This window comes from Melanerpes formicivorus, unplaced genomic scaffold, assembly GCF_026170545.1.
Source record: "Melanerpes formicivorus ecotype bairdi unplaced genomic scaffold, bMelFor1.0.p_v2 SCAF_15, whole genome shotgun sequence".
NCBI lineage: Eukaryota > Metazoa > Chordata > Aves > Piciformes > Picidae > Melanerpes > Melanerpes formicivorus.
Window position 1 is genome coordinate 15735666 of NW_027142367.1, and position 20411 is coordinate 15756076.

At 46.4% G+C, this 20411-nt stretch overlaps 1 protein-coding gene across 1 annotated transcript in view; it reads left to right on the forward strand.

The window, feature by feature from the left end:
* DOK6 (docking protein 6) overlaps positions 1-20411 on the forward strand; it is a 276783-nt gene that overhangs the window by 149132 nt on the left and 107240 nt on the right. Inside the window, exon 4 of the mRNA XM_068147758.1 lies at positions 19116-19235. Coding sequence (XP_068003859.1) covers positions 19116-19235 — 120 coding nt within the window. The remainder of the gene's footprint in view (positions 1-19115; positions 19236-20411) is intronic.

Consider the following 20411-nt stretch of genomic DNA (forward strand, 5'->3'; position numbering starts at 1 on the left):
TGAGGGCATTGAGTCCATCATCAGTAAATTTGCTGATGACACCAAGCTGGGGGCAGGAGTTGATCTGCTGGAGGGTAGAGAGGCTCTGCAGAGGGACCTCGACAGGCTGGACAGATGGGCAGAGTCCAACGGCATGAGATTGAACACATCCAAGTGCCGGGTTCTGCACATTGGCCACAACAACCCCATGCAGTGCTACAGGCTGGGGTCAGAGTGGCTGGAGAGCAGCCAGGCAGAGAGGGACCTGGGGGTGCTGGTCGATGGCAGGCTGAATATGAGCAGGCAGCCAGGAGGGCCAATGGCATCCTGGCCTGCATCAGGAACAGTGTGGCCAGCAGGAGCAGGGAGGTCAAGCCTACAAGAAGGCTGCAGAGGGACTGTTTGCAAACACCTGCAGTGATAGGACGAGGTTTGAAATGAAAGCAGAGCAGATTTAGACTGGATGTGAGGAATAAGTTCAGCACCATGAGGGTGTTGGAACATTGGAACAGGTTTCTCAGGGAGGTAGTTGAGGTTCCATTCTTGGAGATATTGAAGGTCAGGCTGGACAAGGCTCTGAGCAACCTGATCTAGTGGAGGATGTCCCTGCTGAAAGCAAGAAGGTTGGACTGGATGCCCTTTGGAAGTCCCTTCCAACCCAAACCATTCTGTGCTCACATTCAGTTGCCCTTGCTGCTCACCTACTATAAACCTGTCTGGACCCCCTTTGCTAATGTTTAACATAGTGGATCTACCAAAGTAGAGAAGTTCTGTATGATTCTCTCTTACTGGACAAATCCATTGAAGTGTAGACACTCCTAAGTGCTTTCCTTATCACAGTTTTACTCAAAGGGATTAAAATTTATATGAAATATAAACTGCTCCCATAGGAACAAAAGTCAAATAAGATAGCCAAGATAATAGTGAATCATCCATTTTAGAGAGTGTGTGTAGGACTCCTCCAGAGTAAAAGAGCAGAAAAAGAAGTCTTGCTGCCTGCAGAAGCTGAGCAACTTAAGAAGACAGACAAGAGCAAGGAGAACACAGCTCCATCTGGCAGATGGAGCAAGGTCACCTGAATGCTGGTTTTAGACAGATCAGGAGAAAGACATGAATCTCAAAACATCTGCCCTAGAAGTCTGTCATACAGTTGTCTTACCTGGTAAGGTGTCTTGGTGATGCTAACTTGCAGGATGTCAGGAATATGGAGATATTAAATTGTGTATTGGACAGTTTCATAATTCATAGAATGGTTTGGGTTGGAGGAGACCTCCAAAGGGCATCCAGTCCAATCCCCTGCAAGTAAGCAGGGACATCCTCCACTAGATCAGTTTGCCTAGACTCACTATGAATATCTCCAGGGATGGAGCCTCAACAACCTCTCCGGGCAACCTGTGGCAGTGTTCCAGCAGCCTCATGATGCAGAACTTGTTTCTCACATCCAATCTTAAATCTGCTCTTCTCTCATTTCAAACCATTGCCCCTTTCCCTGTCACTACAGGCCTTTGGGAACAGTCCCTCTGCAGCCTTCTGGCATGCTGCTATTAGGTCTCCCTGGAGCCTTCTCTTCTTCAGGCTGAACAACCCTCAGATGCTCTTCAGAGGACTTGTGCTCTAGACCCTTCATGAGCCTCATTGCCCTTCTCTGGACACATTCCATCACCTCAATGTCCTGCCTGTAGTGAGGGTTGCAGAACTGAACACAATACTCTAGGTGTGGCCTCAGCAGTGCTGAGTACAGGGGGACAATCCCATATTCACCTCTTATACACTGCCAAAAGGCATTCACACACAGAAATTAAAGTGCTACTGCAACCCATCTGAGAAGCTGGATGATTTTTGCACGTAAAATTGCCTCATATTTTAAGTTGTTATTAGCAGTTTGCAGAAGAGGGAATGGAAATGCAACTTCATTAACCAAATGGCAGATGAATGTGATAAGGCCTGGAAAAGAATCTCAGACAGAGGGCTTCTCTTGAAATTAAACTTCTGGTGTTGATATATCTATGAATACAGAACCTGCTTTCACGAAAGACTGTGGAATGGATTTGCAATGACCAGCAAGAGATGTGAAGTACTAAACCAATATGCAAAACAGAGAGAAATTCCTTTCTTCCTCCTCATTTGCTGATTTCTAAGCTAGCTAGATGCTTACATTTTATGCCCATGCCTTGGCATTTATCAGAGAAATTGCACAGTTGGCTTTCTATACTACCTAAGAGTAGATGAACTATGATCTGAGGCAGGAGTAAATCCATGCCTTCTTCCTCCTGGAAACCCCTCCTCATTCCAATTGCTCCATGTGTTATACAATGCAGAAACTAAAGCCTCTCCAGGATGCTTTTTTAATGCATTCTTACACATGGGGATTATGTTATAAAACACCACCTTAGGTTCAGAAAGGGGGATGGCTGCAAGCAAATTCAACCTTGAGGCCGGTGGAACACTGCAACAGGTTGCTCAGGAAGATAATTGGCACCCCATCTCTGGAGCTATTCAAGGTGAGGCTTGACAAGGCTCTGGGCAACCTGATCTAGTGGAGGATGTCCCTGCTGACAGCAAGGAGGTTGGACTGGATGACATTTGGGGGCTCCTTCCAACCCAGACCATTCTATCATTCTGTGATTCTATGTTCCTGTTTTGCTCAGCCTTAGGTGGTTGCTCTTGCATTAGCAATATCCCAGGTATGATTCCAGCCATGCTAACAATATTTACTTATCATCTGCTCTGCACTATGCAGGAGTCAGAAGTGTAAGACAGTAGCACGTGAAATGTGAGGCAGTCTCACTATAAGAAGGCCACTAAGGTGCTGGAGCCTAACCAGAGAAGGGCAATGAAGCTGGTGAAGTCCCTGAAGAACAGGGCTGGTGAAGAGCAACTGAGGGAACTGGGGTTGTTTAGTCTGCGGAAGGGGAGCCTGAGGGGAGACCTCATTGCTCTCTGCAACATGGTTTAATGGCCATGGTGGGGTTAGGTCAGTGGTTGGACTTGATGCCCATGGAGATAGTTGAGGCCCCATCCCTGGATATATTGAAGGTTAGGTTTGACAAGACTCTGGACAACCTGATCTAATGGAGGATGTCCCTGTTGACTGTAGGGGGGTTGGACTGGATGACCTCTGGAGATCCCTTCCAATCCAAACCATTCCATGATTCTGTAGTGCTTGGGCAGGTTTCTACTTGCTGTGCTTGGCACTGGTGTAATACCCCAGCTGCTCTCCACAAGTTCACTGCCACTGGAGTGGAATCCAACTATCAGCTGAGACTGAAGGGCTTCTGCTCATCTCCATGCAATGTAGGTCAGATCTCATGGGCTTTGTGAATATCATAGTATCATAGTATCATTCAGGGTTGGAAGGGACCACAAGGATCATCTAGTTCCAACCCCCCTGCCATGGGCAGGGACACCCCACACTAGATCAGCCTGGCCAGAGCCTCATCCAGCCTGGGCTTAAACACCTCCAGGGCCGGAGCCTCGACCACCTCCCTGGACAACCCATTCCAGGGTTTCACCACTCTCATGGGGAAGAACCTCCTCCTCACATCCAGCCTGAATCTCCCCACCTCCAGCTTCATTCCATTCCCCCTAGTCCTATCACTACCTGACATCCTGAGAAGTCCTTCCCCTGTCTTCCTGTAGGCCCCCTTCAGATACTGGAAGGCCACAATGAGGTCACCTCGGAGCCTTCTCTTCTGCAGACTGAAATATGTATCACCCTGTGGAACTACATGACTTGTGCAGTTGCTGACCGCGCCTGAGAGCAGCACAAGTTTAGTGACAGCACAATAATCCTGACATTAATTTCTCTATTGCATGGGGAGTATTGACAGGTGATGTTCAACTGGCTGAGCCTAGGGAGAGTTCAATGAATAACAGGATCATTTACTGCTCCAGTCCTTGAAACACCCAATCTGTTCTCCATTCTTTGTCACTATTCATCTTGCATTACATTTGGCTTCTTACAGCCTGTCAGGTAGCCAAGACTGGCAGCAGGTTAACTGTGTCCAGGTTTTTGAAACACTTTTATCAATGAGTGAAGACAAACTGAGAAGAGCAGCACGTAGAAATGAGGGTAGATTCGGCCTGGATATCAGAAAGAAATTCTTTCCAGTGAGGGTGATGAGACGCTGGAACAGGTTGCCCAGGGAAGTCACCCTCCCTGTAGATGTTCAAGGCAAGGTTGGATGAAGCCTTGAGCAACCTGGGCTGATGGAATGTGTCGCTGTCCATGGCAGGGAGGTTGGAACTAGATGATCTTCAAGGTCTCTTCCAAACCAAACCATTCTATGAATCTATGCAAGTTTTGTGTACCACTGATGATTTATCCATGTTTTCAGCATGAATATTCTATTTCACGTACATTCCAGGCATGAAAAGATTGGGCATATATGTGCACAGCAGAAGCAAAGAAGCCAAAGTAAGAATATTTGATGTTCACTCTCTATCTGTCTTCAGAACATTTTGAGAGGCTGATAGAAGTCAACTGCACATATAAATGTTTTTACCAGCATTAACCCAGCCCAGCAGGCTGGTGAATAATCAGAGTGGCAACTGAGATCAGGGTGATTGGTAAAGCTTAGAGATTTGCAGTTCACTACTGGCTGGCAGTGAGAACTAAAGCCTTCATCCTGTTCTGGGATGAGGTTTGGACTAGATGGTCTTTCAAGGGCCCTTCCAACCCTTAACATCCTGTGATTTCTGAAGACTGAACAATGTGTGGGGCTTCTACAAATAAGTAGTGATGGGAACCCCCAAAGTTTTATGCGCATTATGACCTCATGCTCTTAGGAGACTTTCTAGAACTGTCCCAGCTTCTAAACCTGCAGAAGGAAGTTACTTAATGCATTGACATACAGCAGCCCATCTACATTTTTTAAGTCATAGAATCACAGAATGTTAGGGGTGGGAAGGGACCTCAAAAGATCATCCAGTCCACCCCCTCTGCCAGAGCAGCATCACCTAGAGCAGTATTTCATGGGAAAAGATAGGGAACTATGACTTCACTTTAAGAGCATAAGTAAATCAATTTTAGGTAGAAATAACTCTCAGTAATTCAAATAGTAGCACATCTATCATTTTTTTTATGTCCTCCAAATAAAAGCCAAACATGGGCTCCCTTCAGAAGAGCACAAGAATCTTTCCAGTAAGCAATTCTGGCCTCGTGACCTCTGAAAGCAGCACACATAATAATCTTTTACCTGGAGAAACAGCCAATCCTTTGGGGAATTTTATGCAGTACCACATTCTTCTTTGAAAATATCAACTCCTTCTTAATAGTTAGGTGTTGGTTTGAGGAGCAGGCTTATCAAGACTGTATTTTCCCAACTTTCAGGTAGATATGCAAATGAGTGGTGAGACCCTGGAATGGGTTGTCCAGGGAGGTGGTCGAGGCCCCATCCCTGGGGGTGTTTAAGAGCAGGCTGGATGAGGCTCTGGCCAGCCTGATCCAGTGTGGGGTGTCCCTGCCCATGGCAGGGGGGTTGGAACTAGATGATCCTTGTGGTCCCTTCCAACCCTAAATGAAACTATGAAACTATGAATACAAATACCCCAATTAGCAGGGATTTCCATTCCTAAATAGTATATTCCCAGACAACTGAGATTCCCCCATCTACTGTGATTGATGATCCTGGGATGAAGTTCCAATGAAGTCAGCATTAAATCTCTGAAAGAGAGGACTTGGCCTTTTTGACTGGGAAATAAATAAGAGTGTTTTCCTGAATGAATTTTACTGTGTGAGTAGTTCCTCTGTCAGTTTGGGATGAACAGCCTTAAATTCTCTGGAGTTCTTACACTAAATCCTTGTCTTATTTCTTTATTTCTTTATTTCAAATCAGGAAATTCAGTCTAAGGCCAAGAAGAGAATCGTGCTTCAGACATCTAAAGAGCCTTCTTTTTTTGTTAATGGCTTTGTCTGTCCCAATCAGTGCTCTTCTTAATGTAGTTTTAAAGTACAGTGGTTATAAAAGTGGCCAAAAGTTCACCACTCTTCTTCACATCAGTATGGAAAATCCCTATCCAGCTTTCCTGCAGTTTCCCTTCAGGTTTTGGAAGGCATCTCTAAGATTCTTCTGGAGTCTTCTCTCCTCCAGGCTGAACACCCCCAGCTCCTTCAGGCTATCCTCATAGCAGAGGTGCTCCAGCCCCCTGGCCATCTTTGTGGCCCTCCTCTGGACCCACTCCATCAGGTCCATGTCCTTTCCGTCTTAAGGGCTCCAGAGTTGGACACAGAACTCCAGGTGAGGTCTCCCCAGAGCAGAGCAGAGCAGAGGGACAGGATCCCCTGTCTCCATCTCTGACCACAGTGCTTTTGATGCAGCCCTGTATGCCATTGGCATTCTGGGCTGTGAGTGCCCATCTCTGCCTTGTGTCCAGCTTCTCATCCACCAGGACCCCCAAGACCTTTCCTGCAGGGCTGCTCTCAATCTCATCATCTTCCCAGACTGTGTTGATATCAAGGGCTGGCCTGACTTAGGTGCAGGACCTTGAACTTTGCCTTATTTGAACCTGATAAGATTCTCTGCAGCCACCTCTCCAGCTTGTCCAGGTACCTCTGGATGGCGTCTCATCCTTCTGACTTGTCAGCCTCTTCACTGAGCTTGGCATCATCTGCAGACTTGCCAAGAGTGCCTCTAACTCACTGTCTGTATCACTGATGAAGATATTGAACAGCACTAGTCCCAGTACAGATCCTTGAGGGACACCACTGGCCATCTGGACATCTCCATCTGTAGATCTGGATATGCATTTAAGAAAAAAGCCCTTATTACTTTCCAAGAGGAATAAAAGGATTATGGGAGCAGACTAAATATGAAATACTACAAGCATTTACATCTGAAATACAACAAGAGCTTAAATCTGAAATGCTACAAACTTGCCAAACGTGGCAAGCTATTGCCGGCTGCCAGTCATGAGGTAGCTGCATAAGTTGATGTGATAGCATCATCTCTCTGTTATGTTACTCATGACAGACCTTTTTTGGGTACTTGACTGATGGTGCAGTGTCATTCCCACTACAGATAAGCTGCCTGAGGTTATTTTGCTTTCCTGCCATTGTCATTTGGCGTTAGTAACTGTGGAAACAGGCATGGAATGATTGACAATCCTGGAGAAAGGTCTTAATTCCCACACCAGGTTCTTGTGTCTGGCCCATTAGTCTCAGACAAAATGTGAATGTTTCTTTTTTCAAGAAGATCATGATGGTTCCTTTGCATCTGAGAGGAAGTTTGAATTGAGAGTGAAGGCTGCCAAGGATATTTTTGAGTAACGATGCTCTGTTGACTCACTGGTGATCTGTTGGACATACTAATGCTTGACAAGCATTCCTGGCACAGTGAGAGTCACTAGTGTGAAGTGGAATACACACGCTGTAAAGATACCCATGAGTCCAGAGAAGGGCCACAAGGATGATCAGAGGGCTGGAGCACCTCTCCTATGAGGACAGACTGAAGGAGTTGGGGCTGTTCAGTCTGCAGAAGAGAAGGCTCCGAGGTGACCTAATTGTGGCCTTCCAGTATCTGAAGGGGGCCTACAGGAAGGCTGGGGAGGGACTTCTCAGGCTCTCAGGTAGTGATAGGACTAGGGGGAATGGAATGAAGCTGGAGGTGGGGAGATTCAGGCTAGATGTGAGGAAGAGTTTCTTCCCTATGAGAGTGGTGAAGCCCTGGAATGGGTTGTCCAGGGAGGTGGTTGAGGCCCCATCCCTGGAGGTGTTTAAGCCCAGGCTGGATGAGGCTCTGTCCAGCCTGATCTAGTGTGGGGTGTCCCTGGCCATGGCAGGGGGGTTGGAACTAGATGATCCTTGTGGTCCCTTCCAACCCTGAATGATACTATGATACTATGATAATCTACAAGCCTTTCTAGACAGTTCTTCCCCAGCCTTCCTTTAGGTTCCCTTCAGATATTGAAATGCAGCTCTAAGGTCTTCCCAGAGCCTTCTCTTTTCCAGGCTGAACAGCCCTAATTATTCAGCCTGTCCCCATAGGAGAGGTTCTCCAGCTCTCTGATCATCATTGTGGCCTTCTCTGGAACCACTCCAGTAATTCCATGTCCTTCTTATGCTGAGTGCATCAGAATTGGACACAGTGCACCAGATGGGGTCTCACCATAGCAGAGAGAGAATCACCTCTCATGTCCTGCTGGTCATACTGCTAGTGTGAGTATGTGAGTGCTGGTTATTCAAGCTGGCACTTTTGATCACACTGGCAAAAATTAGGGGAATATTGTCAGGAAAATTCCAATTGTCAGAAAGATGAGTCCAGAGAAGGGCAACGAAGTTGGTGAGGGGTTTGGAACACAAGCCCTGTGAGGAAAGACTGAGGGACCTGGGATTGCTCAGCTTGGAGAAGAGGAGACTCAGGGGTGACCTTATCACTCTCTACAACTACCTGAAGGGAAGTTGTAGACAGGCAGAGGCTGGTCTCTTCTCCCAGGCAGCCAGCACCAGAACAAGAGGACACAGTCTCAGGCTGCACCAGGGGAGGTTCAGGTTGGATGTTAGGAAGAAGTTCTACACAGAGAGAGTGATTGCCCATTGGAATGGGCTGCCCAAGGAGGTGGTGGAGTCGCTGTCATTGGAGGTGTTCAGGAGGAGACTTGCTGGGGTGCTTGGTGCCATGGGTTAGCTGTTTGGGTGGGTTGGACTGGTTGATGGGTTGGACGTGATGATCTTGAAGGTCTCTTCCAACCTGGTTTGGTTTATTCTATTCTATTTAGGTTTATTCTATTATAGTTTCATAGTTTCATAGTTTCATAGTTTCATTCAGGGTTGGAAGGGACCACAAGGATCATCTAGTTCCAACCCCCCTGCCATGGGCAGGGACACCCCACACTAGATCAGGCTGGACAGAGCCTCATCCAGCCTGCTCTTAAACACCCCCAGGGACGGGGCCTCGACCACCTCCCTGGACAACCCATTCCAGGGCTTCACCACTCTCATGGTGAAGAACCTCCTCCTCACATCTAGCCTGAATCTCCCCACCTCCAGCTTCATTCCATTCCCCCTAGTCCTATCACTATCTGAGATCCTGAGAAGTCCTTCCCCAGCCTTCCTGTAGGCCCCCTTCAGATACTGGAAGGCGACAATTAGGTCTCCTCGGAGCCTTCTCTTCTGCAGACTGAACAGCCCCAACTCCTTCAGTCTGTCCTCATAGGAGAGGTGCTCCAGCCCTCTGATCATCCTCCTGGCCCTTCTCTGGACACGTTCCAGCACCTCCACATCCCTCTTGTAATAGGGGCTCCAGAACTGGACACAGTACTCCAGGTGGGGTCTCACCAGGGCTGAGTAGAGGGGGAGGATCACCTCCCTCGACCTTATATACCTTAATATTTGCAAACACAGGTGCATGAACTAACTAAAACTATTAGAACCCTGTTTGAGATCTGTCCTGCAGTATCTTCACGTATGTGTGGGTGACACTTGGGCAGAAATAGCATTTTTCATTTTTTTATAACTAATAAAAGTCTTTTGGTGATTATCTTAATGAGCTGTGCTAGCCATATGCTAACACAAGTTTAAAAGAGCAGCTGATAGGGAAAAGAAAAAAAGTTTCTCCTTTTTTGATATAATTCTTAGATTCTATCTTTCTTCATGTAAAAAAAAAAATAGTGCATTAGTAAAACAAACCAACAGTTAAAAGTTCTAGAATAATAGGTACTCCACTCTGGTGAGACCCCACCTGGAATATTGCATCCAGTTCTGGAGCCTCTATTACAAGAAAGATCTGGAGATGCTGGAATGTGTCCAGAGAAGGGCCACAAGGATGATCAGAGGGCTGGAGCTCCTCTGCCATGAAGACAAACAGAGCTGGGGCTATTCAGTCTGCAGAAGAGAAGGCTCTGAGGAGACCTTATTGCAGTATCACAGTATCACAGTATAACAGGTTGGAAAGGACCTCGAGGATCATTGAGTCCAACCTATCAACACAGACCCCATGACTAGACCATGGCACCAAGTGCCATGTCCAATCCCCTCTTGAACGCCTCCAGGGACGGTGACTCCACCACCTCCCTGGGCAGCACATTCCAATGACGAATGACTCGCTCGGTGAAGAACTTCCTCCTCACCTCGAGTCTAAACCTCCCCTGGCACAGCTTGAGACTGTGTCCCCTTGTTCTGGTGCTGGTTGCCTGGGAGAAGAGGCCAACCCCTTGTGGCCTTCCAGGCTGCTGAGGGACTTCTTAGGATGTCAGGTAGTGATAGGACTAGGGAGAATGGAACAGGCTGCCTAGGGAGGTGGTAGAAGCACCATCCCAGGAGGTTTTTAGGTCCAGGCTGGATTGGGTGTTTCAAGGATTGGAGCAGTAAATGATCCTGTTATTCATTGAACTCTCCCTAGGCTCAGCCAGTTGAACATCACCTGTCAATACTCCCCATGCAATACAGAAATTAATGTCAGGATTATTGTTCTGTCACTAAACTTGTGCTGCTCTCAGGCGAGGACAGCAACTGCACAAGTCATGTAGTTCCACAGGGTGATACATATTCACAAAGCCCATGAGATCTGACCTGCATTGCATGGAGATGAGCAGAAGCCCTTCAGTCTCAGCTGATAGTTGGATTCCACTCCAGTGGCAGTGAACTTGTGGAGAGCAGCTGGGGTATTACAGCAGTGCCAAGCACAGCAAGTAGAAACCTGCCCAAGCACTACAGAATCATGGAATGGTTTGGATTGGAAGGGATCTCCAGAGGTCATCCAGTCCAACCCCCCTACAGTCAGCAGGGACATCCTCCATTAGATCAGGTTGCCCAGAGTCTTGTCAAACCTAACCTTGAATAACTCCAGGGATGGGGCCTCAACTATCTCCATGGGCATCAAGTCCAACCACTGGCCTAACCCCACCATGGCCATTAAACCATGTTGCAGAGAGCAATGAGGTCTCCCCTCAGGCTCCCCTTCCGCAGACTAAACAACCCCAGTTCCCTCAGTTGCTCCTCACCATCCCTGTTCTTCAGGGACTTCACCAGCTTCATTGCCCTTCTCTGGTTAGGCTCCAGCACCTTAGTGGCCTTCTTATAGTGAGACTGCCTCACATTTAACGTGCTACTGTCTTACACTTCTGATTCCTGGATGTGGCTCTGAGCAACCTGATTTAGTGTGAGGTGTCCCTGCCCATTGCAGGGGGATGGGACTTAGATGAACCTTGAGGTCCCTTCCAACCCTAACAATTCTGTGATTCTATGATTCTATACTCTGTAATTATTCATTTAGCTTGATTGCTGCATTATTTTCTTAAGCAAAAAAAAAAAGATATATAAATGCTGAAATTGTACAGAGAAAGGTAGGTATGACATTAACTTGATGGCACATTCAGAGATGCACACCCATTTGGACAGCTGGAAATAGTTACAAATTAAGGGGCTTACTGTATTAAAGCAGCAACAGCAAGAAATTTTAAGAGCTTGACTTTATTTGCAAAAGATATTGTCAGATTTGCTTTAAAATATCTTGTCACTGCCTGAATCTAGAGCATTTTCAGTGAATTTATACAATTTAAGAGTATACATAAAGTGGCTCAGGTTGGAAGGCACCTTTGAGGTCAGCTCCTCCAACCTCCCTGCCAGACATTCAAGATCAGGCTTGATGCATTCCTGGGAATCCTGATCTAGTTGGAGGTGCCCCTGCTGACTTCAGAGGGGTTGGACAAGATGATCTGTGATGGTGCCTTCCAACTCAATGCAATCTGTCAAGCTGTGATTCTGTAAGTCACTTTACGTGAGCTACATGAGAGGAAGAAGATCCAAACTTCCTCATCTTTGGCATTAAACATTATGAGTTGCATATAAATTAAACCTTCTGTTTTAAGGGAGGCAATAATTTACTACTGCTGGTAATGGAAGGGATGCCCTGGAACAGAGGGCAAAGCAGCAGATGGCATTACTCAAGGAGACAGAAGCTGAACTGAGCAGGAGTGGTCACCTCTTTGAGGCTGTATCTCAAGCTAACAGCATTCAACTCTGCTAGCAAGGTGTGATCAGTGATGACAGGGACCTGTAGGATTATACAGTGTGAACACAAGAAAGTGAAGTCATCAGGATTCAGAAGGTATTTGTTTTAGTCCACACACAAAATGCTTCCCAAGCTAGAAGTCTGAAAACAATGCTGCCACTAACCTTGGAGCTCTGGAGGATCTCTGAGGACAGGGAAGTTAAATGTCTCTATTTGTATCTGCCCCATCACCTCCTTCCTGTAAAATATATTATGTAGCATGAACTGTTTTAAACTCATAAGTATCAAAAGAGGTCTTGCACCCTTACACATTTCTATTTCTAACACCATTTGCCAATATTATTTCATCATCATTATTCTATCAACAAACCCATTTATCATCCTAGCATGTGACCTATTTGCAATACATAACTTGAGTGGTGGGAATAGGGAGAGCACCAATTTAATCACCTGGGAAGTGAAGTAGAAATGACATAGAACCTCAGGCATGACCCAGCAGGTCAGTTGAGCTGCAGGAAAATATTGCCAATTACAAGGGATATGTTCCCAGATAACTTCTCATAGAATCATGAAATTATTTGGATTGGAAGGAACCTTTAAAGGTCATCTGGTCCAACTCCCCTGCAGTAAACGGGGACATCGTCAACAAGATCAAGTTTTTCAGGGCCCCATCCAATCTGTCCTTGAATGTTTCCAGGCAAGGAGCTTCTTACCACCTCTCTGGGCAACTTGTGTCAAGATGTTACCACCCTTATCATAACAACATTTGCCACCTGGGATACTCCTTATGCAATCACCAGTGCTTAATTAAGGTCTGCCATCTCTTTGCATTTTATCTCACCTCATGACATTTGTGCAGCAACATTTTGTAATGGAATAACAATAAAGATAAAAATATGCAGGGAGGTGGATTTTATTTATAGCTATGAAAGCAGGCTTTGCAATTTATCATTCTCTCCAAGAATTCAGTTATCTTAAAAGGAAACTAAATTTTTCAGTGACAAGTACCAGTTACAACTTAAAAACTCAGGATTTACCACCAATAAATCTAATCTGCATACATTAAAGAGAAGAATTCTGCTGACAGCTTTGCAGGACCTGTTTCCACGGCAATATTTCATCGCTTTCCATATATCATAGAATCATGGACTTGTCAGGGTTGGAAGGGACCTCAAGGATCATCCACTTCCAATCCCCCTGCCATGCTGCCATGGGCTGGGACACAGAATCACAGTATCACAGTATAACTTAGGTTGGAAAGGACCTTGAGGATCATCGAGTCCAACCTATCAACACAGACCCCATGACTAGACCATGGCACCGAGTGCCATGTCCAATCCCCTCTTGAACACCTCCAGCACATTCCGATGACGAATGACTCGCTGGGTGAAGAACTTCCTCCTCACCTCAAGTCTAAACCTCCTCTGGCGCAGCTTGAGACTGTGTCCCCTTGTTCTGGTGCTGGTTGCCTGGGAGAAGAGACCAACCCCTTCCCGGCCACAACCACCTTTCAGGTAGTTGTAGAGGGCAATGAGGTCACCCCTGAGCCTCCTCTTCTCCAGGCTAAACAATCCCAGCTCCCTCAGCCTCTCCTCATAGGGCTTGTGTTCAAGGCCTCTCCCCAGCCTTGTTGCCCTTCTCTGGACACGTTCAAGTGTTTCGATGTCCTTCTTAAACTGAGGGGCCCAGAACTGGACACAGGACTCAAGGTGTGGCCTAACCAAAGCAGAGTACAGGGGCACAATGACTTCCCTGCTCCTGCTGGCCACACTATTCCTAATGCAGGCCAGGATGCCATTGGCCCTCTTGGCCACCTGGGCACACTGCTGGCTCATATTCAGGCGGCTGTCGATCAGCACCCCCAGGTCCCTCTCTGTTTGGCAGCTCTCAGCCACTCCGACCCCGGCCTGTAGCTCTGCATGGGATTGCCGTAGCCAAAGTGCAGCACTCGGCACTTGGACTTGTTGAATGCCATCCCATTGGACTCTGCCCATCTGTCCAGTTGGTCGAGGTCCCTCTGCAGAGCCTTTCTGTTCTCTAACTGACTAACATCTGCTCCTAACTTGGTGTCATCTGCAAACTTGCTGATGACTGACACTTCACACTAGAGCAGGTTGCTCAGAGCCACATCCAGTCTGGCCTTAAAAACCTCCAGGAATGGGGCTTCCATCACCCCTCTGAGCAACCTGTTCCAGTGTCTCACCATCCTCATGGTGAAGAATTTCTTCCTGACATCCAATCTGAATCTACTCATATGTAGATGCACAAAATAAACAACTCTCAGTGGCCTCTCTTTCGTGATGTGGTAGCTGTCAGTGTTGAAGCCTGCTTCTGTGACTGATACATTTATGTGCTATAAATTACAGTCATTCATATACTTTTTTTAATCCTACCTACTAAATTTATTTAGAATAAACCTTTATTTAGAATAAAGCAAACCAGGTTGGAAGAGACCTTCAAGATCATCGTGTCCAACCCATCAACCAATCCAACCCACCCAAACACCTAACCCATGGCACCAAGCACCCCATCAAGTCTCCTCCTGAACACCTCCAATGACGGTGACTCATTTATTCTCCAGGAACACAGAGCATTCTAAAGACCTGATCAAAAGAATGCTGAACTTCTTCCTAGATGTACATAATGAAAGGGGGAATATGGGTTTGGCACTGAAAGGTAATGCACCTGCTGCTGAAGGAGATTTCACATGTCTGTCAAGGAACAGGTTGAGGACAATCCCTTCCAAGCCGGCAATAGCTATCAGAATGCATTAGGTAAAGCTAACTCGTGCAGCACCCTCATACCCTTGACCTTCCAAATACATTTGTAGATAATGTTGATGCTTCTGGCAGCAGACACAAATCCTCACAGTGCTGTGGGGAGATGTGTCAGTCCTGCATTGAGACTGTGGTGTCTGTAGTTGATCATTTCTGTGAGATACGAGATAGAAACTTTGAGTTCCACAGCAGCACAATGCTTGTCATCACCTACACTTGGCACAGTGTAGCCATGATCTTACAATGCTCACAGGAAGATAAGTTTCTTCTGTGTGGCAGCTGGAGAATGGTCCAATCTGGGTCTAATCATCAATGTCTGGCAGTGGAGAAGCAGAAGCTTAAATTAAACTGCCAGAGTCAAACACTCTGAAAGGCAGTTTCTGGATGCAAACTTTTGAGATCTAGATGTGCCTGTAGGAGAGAGAGGCAAAACCCGAAGCAGGCTGACAAGAAACAGCTTCCTGGAACAATGCTGGTGTTTGTTTGTTTCCAAGGCAAGTTTACTGGAAGTGTGGTGTGAGAATGCATACAAATAAAGCTTGTTGCTCCTGCATCGGTTCTGGTTTGAATAAATCCTCATGCTGAGCTGGATTTCTGGAAATGCCAAGATTCTTTCTTTTCATAGAATTATAGAATTGTTAGGGTTGGAAGCAGCCTCAAAGATCATCCAATTCCAACCCCTCTGTCAGGGGCAGGGACATCTCACACTAGATCAGGTTGCCCAGAGCCACATCCAGTCTGGCCTTAAAAATCTTCTCCTTTGCCCTTCATCCTATCACTAGCCCTGCTAAAGAGTCCTTCCCCAGCCTCCCTGTAGCTTTCTACACTCCCTGTAGATAGTGTAATGTAGCTTTAAGGTCTCCCTGAAGCCTTCTCCTCTCCAGACTGAATGGCTTCAGCTCTCTCAGCCTGTCAGTTGTGTCACCACCTCCCTGGGCAGCCTCTTCCAACACCTTACCACTCTCTCAGTACAGATGTTTTTTTCCTAATCTTCAACCTAACCTTCCCCTGGCACAACTTCAGCCTGTTTCCTCTCATCCTACCTCTAGGTACTTGGGTGAAGAACCAACACCAGCCTCGCTCCAGCCTTCTTCCAGTGAGTTGTAGAGAGCAATGAGGTCTCCCCTCAGCCTTCTCTTCTCCACACTAAACAACCCCAGCTCTCTTAGCCTCTCCCTGTACAAGCTGGGCAACTCAGTGGAAACCCTTCTGGGGGATCTTAACTTCCCCATGCACCTGTACACTGCTGCCCACAACCTCTGTGCATGCCGACAGAGCATGGCAGCATGTTTGGTGGTCCATTTTCATCACCTCCTTGGCATGAAGCCCTCTCCATGGGAAGGTCTGATTTGTAAAGCATGCCTCTGGTTCAGCAGTCTTCACAAACATCCAAGGAAATGACAAAGACTGAAGGAGAAGAAGGAAAAAAACGAGGGAAGTTTTTTCATGCATGAGGAGAAGATGAATTTTGGAGGTAGCTTTTTAAACAAATTCATCTGGCTGTTTTCAGAGGCCCAGAGTTTTTATTGCTGTCCAGAGGTGCACCTATTCTCTCCTTACTGTCACCAGGAAGGCTGTGTCTGTAGCAGTTATAAGGAACAGAAGGCTGTTGCCCCAATATTTCATTATTAAATGTTGTCTGGATGTTGCTGACAGAATGTTCTGTCCCTTACAAGCAGAAACTGAGGATGTTATGAGGAGATCAGCTTTGGGAAGCTCTGTCCTTAGACAAAAACTGAAAATAATCAAGAAAGAAACCTCCCAAATAGTTTGTGTCCCTGTGGAAACAATATTTGGCTCTCAAAAATCCCACACAGGCTCCATTATTTGAGTTGTCTACCTGGGAACTCAGTCAGCGGATAGCCAAAGCAGCTCAGGAACACTTTGTTCCTAGATTATTCTGAGTGCTGAACAAAGGAAGGTGACCAAAGTTTCTTGGAGACCTCAAATTGAATGCCTGTGTCCTTTTCTAGACCAGTAAAGATTTCTGTCACTTGAGATCTATGCCTAACCAGGCAAGAACTTCAGGATCGTACCAGTCAGGCATGGAAAGATTATTCCTGGATTTAAATTTTCCCTAATTGCAATGAGTCATCATGACTAGATACTTTGGGACTTGCATGCAGTATTTTTCTCTCTCTCTCTGAATTTCAGTACTACATTGGGGAAATTGTCAGAAAAGTATTTTCCAGATGTCTGCAAAAATAGACATGGGGGGTGGGGGGGGGAAGTTGCAGTTTAATAGAGACATTTCAAGATGACTGGAGTCACCCACTCCTATAAGTGGTCAGATACAGTCTGACTGTGAGAAGCAGAGAATGACAGAATGGTTTTGGTTGGAAGGGACCTCCAGAGGGCATCCAGTCCAACCCCTCTGCAGTCATCAGGGATATACTCCACTAGATCAGGTTGCTCAGAGCCTTGTCCAGCCTGACATTCAATATCTCCAGGGTTGGAGCCTCAACTACCTCCCTGGGCAACCTGTTGCAGCATTTCATCAGCCTCATGGTGGAGAGCTTGTTCCTCATATCCAATCTAAATCTGCTCTTCTCCAGCTTAAAGCCATTGCCCCTCATCCTATCACTGCAGGCCTTTGGAAACAGTCCCTCTTCAGCCTTCTGGATCTTCAGTGTGTGCCTGATGCCAAACCTGGTCTCTAGAAAGTTGCTTTTAGATGAAGTCTGTCCTGTCTCCCTGTCACACAATTTTTGTAAGCTGTGATTTCACGCTGTGTGGACACCAATATGAGATGCTGTTTGCCTGAGCAATGTCAGAGATTTCTTGATGTTAAGCCTGGGAGGTGGTCAGGATAAGACTAGGTGTGGAGAGGTGGTCGTTGTGCTGTCTTGTGGGGTCAATGCTTTGGATAATTGATGTCTTGGTAGACTGGCAGATAGGAGCTCTCAGATGTACATCGGTTGCGTGCAGTGGAGAGCTCAGAAAGGCCTAGGAGGTTTTAAATATTTATACAAATGTTCCAACTAATGCCCAAATTGCTCTGAGACCAAAAGAAGGTAAACAGAACTGGAGAAATTAATTATTCAGAGTAACTTGGCAAGCAGAGCCATTCAGTACAGCAGAGAGGGAAGTTTTGCATTTTAAGCTCTTTTTGTTACTGTTTTTGTTTGGGTTTGGTTTTGGGTTTTGGTTTTTGGTTTTTTGTTTGTTTTGCACCTAGAAAAATACTCTAGAACCTTTAGAAACAGAAATCACTTCAATAGTTTGAGTGAATCTAAAGAGCAATCAAGCAGCAGTGCCCTCATGTAGCCCAGAAGGCAGCTGTGTGCTGGGCTGCATCCAGAGGAGTGTGGGCATCAGGGCAAGAGAAGGGATTCTGCCCCTTGACTCTGCTCTGCTGAGACCTCACCTCCAATCCTGCCTCTGGTTCCAGTGTCCCCATCATGAGAAGGATGCAGAGCTGCTGGAGAGAGTCCAGAGTAGGCCAGAAAGGTAATCCAAGGACTGGAGAAGCTCTGCTGTGAGGACAGGCTGAGGGAGCTGGGGGTGGTCAGCCTGGAGAAGAGAAGACTTCAGGGGCACCTTAGAGCTGCCTTCCAGTACCTGAAGGGATCCTCCAGGAAGGCTGCAGAGGGACTTTTCCTGAGGGTGTCTAGAGACAGGACAAGGGAGAATGGTTTGAAGCTGAGGCAGAGTAGGGTTAGTCTGGAGCTGAGGAAGAAGTTCTTCAATAGGAGGGTGGTGAGACTCTGGAACAGGCTGCCCAGGGAGGTTGTGGACGCTTCCTCCCTGGGGGTGTTCACGGCCAAGTTGGATGAGGCCTTGAGCGGCTGAGTCTAGTTGAGAGGTGTCCCTGCCCACAGCAGGGAGGTTGGAGGCAATGATCTCTGAGGTCCTTTCCAATGTGAGCCATTCTGTGACGAAAAATGTTTTAGATACTCTATCTAATGTTCTTCTAAATGCTACTTTTTTCCTGTCAATAAGAAATACACTGCCTTCAAAACTCATTCCTCCTTTCTCTTTTTTTTGTTAACTCCACCTCCTATCCCAAGGTCTGAAAACAGAAGATGTGGTCCTAACAGTTTTAACCCTTTTATAAGTTCATAAATCATGGACAAGAAATTCCTGTGAAGCTCTGTGCTAATAACTCATGTTTCAACACATAGTATCATAGTATCATAGTATCAGTCAGGGTTGGAAGGGACCACAAGGATCATCTAGTTCCAACCCCCCTGCCATGGGCAGGGACACCCCACACTACATCAGGCTGGCCAGAGCCTCATCCAGCCTGCTCTTAAACACCTCCAGGGATGGGGCCTCGACCATCTCCCTGGACAACCCATTGCAGGGTTTCACCACTCTCATGGTGAAGACACAAGCTCATTTAGCTTCACACTTTTTTTTTTTTGAGTTAAATAATAATACAAGGAATTTTTGATCTATTTTCTTCCAGAACTAGAGGCAGAAGAATGGTGCAAACATCTTTGCATGGAGTGTCTAGGAACCAGGCTCAATGATATAAGTCTTGGGGAACCAGATTTGCTTGCTGCTGGAGTCCAGAGAGAGCAAAATGGTAAGTGAAGTGACTTTGTAATTGCTCCTGGATCAGTTCTTAAGTGCTGTCCTGTGTTGCCTTAGCTTGTGCTTCTTGTTGTGAGGATTTTTACTGGTAACTAGAAACATGACATCAATAACTAAGCTTTTGGATGTGGTTCTGAGGCTTAATCCTATTCTTACAGATAAAGATGGTTTGGGGGATTTTATCTCTCTTGTAAAGAAAGGCTAAGAGCCCTGGGGCTGTTTAGTCTGGAGAAGAGAAGGCTGAGAGGGGATCTGATCAGTGTCTCTAAATATCTGAGGGGTGGGTGTCAGGATGAAGGTGCCAGGCTCTTTGTGGTGGTGCCCAGTGACAGGACAAGAAACAAGGGGTATAAGCTGGAGCCCTGGAAGTTCCACCTCAGTCTGAGGAGAAACTTCCTTGGCATGAGCATGCTGAAGGCCTGGAGCAGACTGCCCAGAATGGTTGTGGGGTTGTCTTCTCTGGAGACTATCCAAACCCTCCTGGATGCATTGCTGTGTGTCCTGCCCTAAGTGATCCTGCTTTGGCAGGGGGGTTGGGCAGGATGATCTCTGGAGGTTCTTTCCAGCCCTTAGCATTCAGTGGTTCTGTGAATCTGTGACTAAATTGCACGCCAAGTGGCACACGTAGAGTGACTTCATGTCTGTGTTGCCATCACTTTTTCCTGTCCTGGGAAATGATGACTGTGACCCTTCTGCTTCTGGGACACAATGGGCTCTGTGCAGAGGAACAAACCAGCAGCTGTTGTTCCACAGCCTGTAAAATAGAGCAATGAACGTATAGACATGACTTTGGACTGCAAAACACATATTTGCTTTAAACTCATACCTGTGTTGAATAGTGAAGTCAAGGTCATCTAAACGTTGTCAAGCATGGGTGAAAAGGGCAATGGCAGATGCTGGGCACCACTATGTCTGTAAGTCTTCATCTAAAGGCTATTTGGAGCAGAGCTTTGCACTAGCCACGTGCACAGACAGGATGCTAGTGGATGGAATATGCAATAACAAAAGAAAATCTGTGATTATCCTGTCATTTAATTCCTATTAATAAACATCAGGGCAACAGAAAAAGTGCTCATTTATTGCTCCCAAAATTACAGCTCTCAAGGATTATTACTGTCTTGATGCTTTCATAAGATCCAATAGCTTTGAACAAAGTAATAAAGCAAAC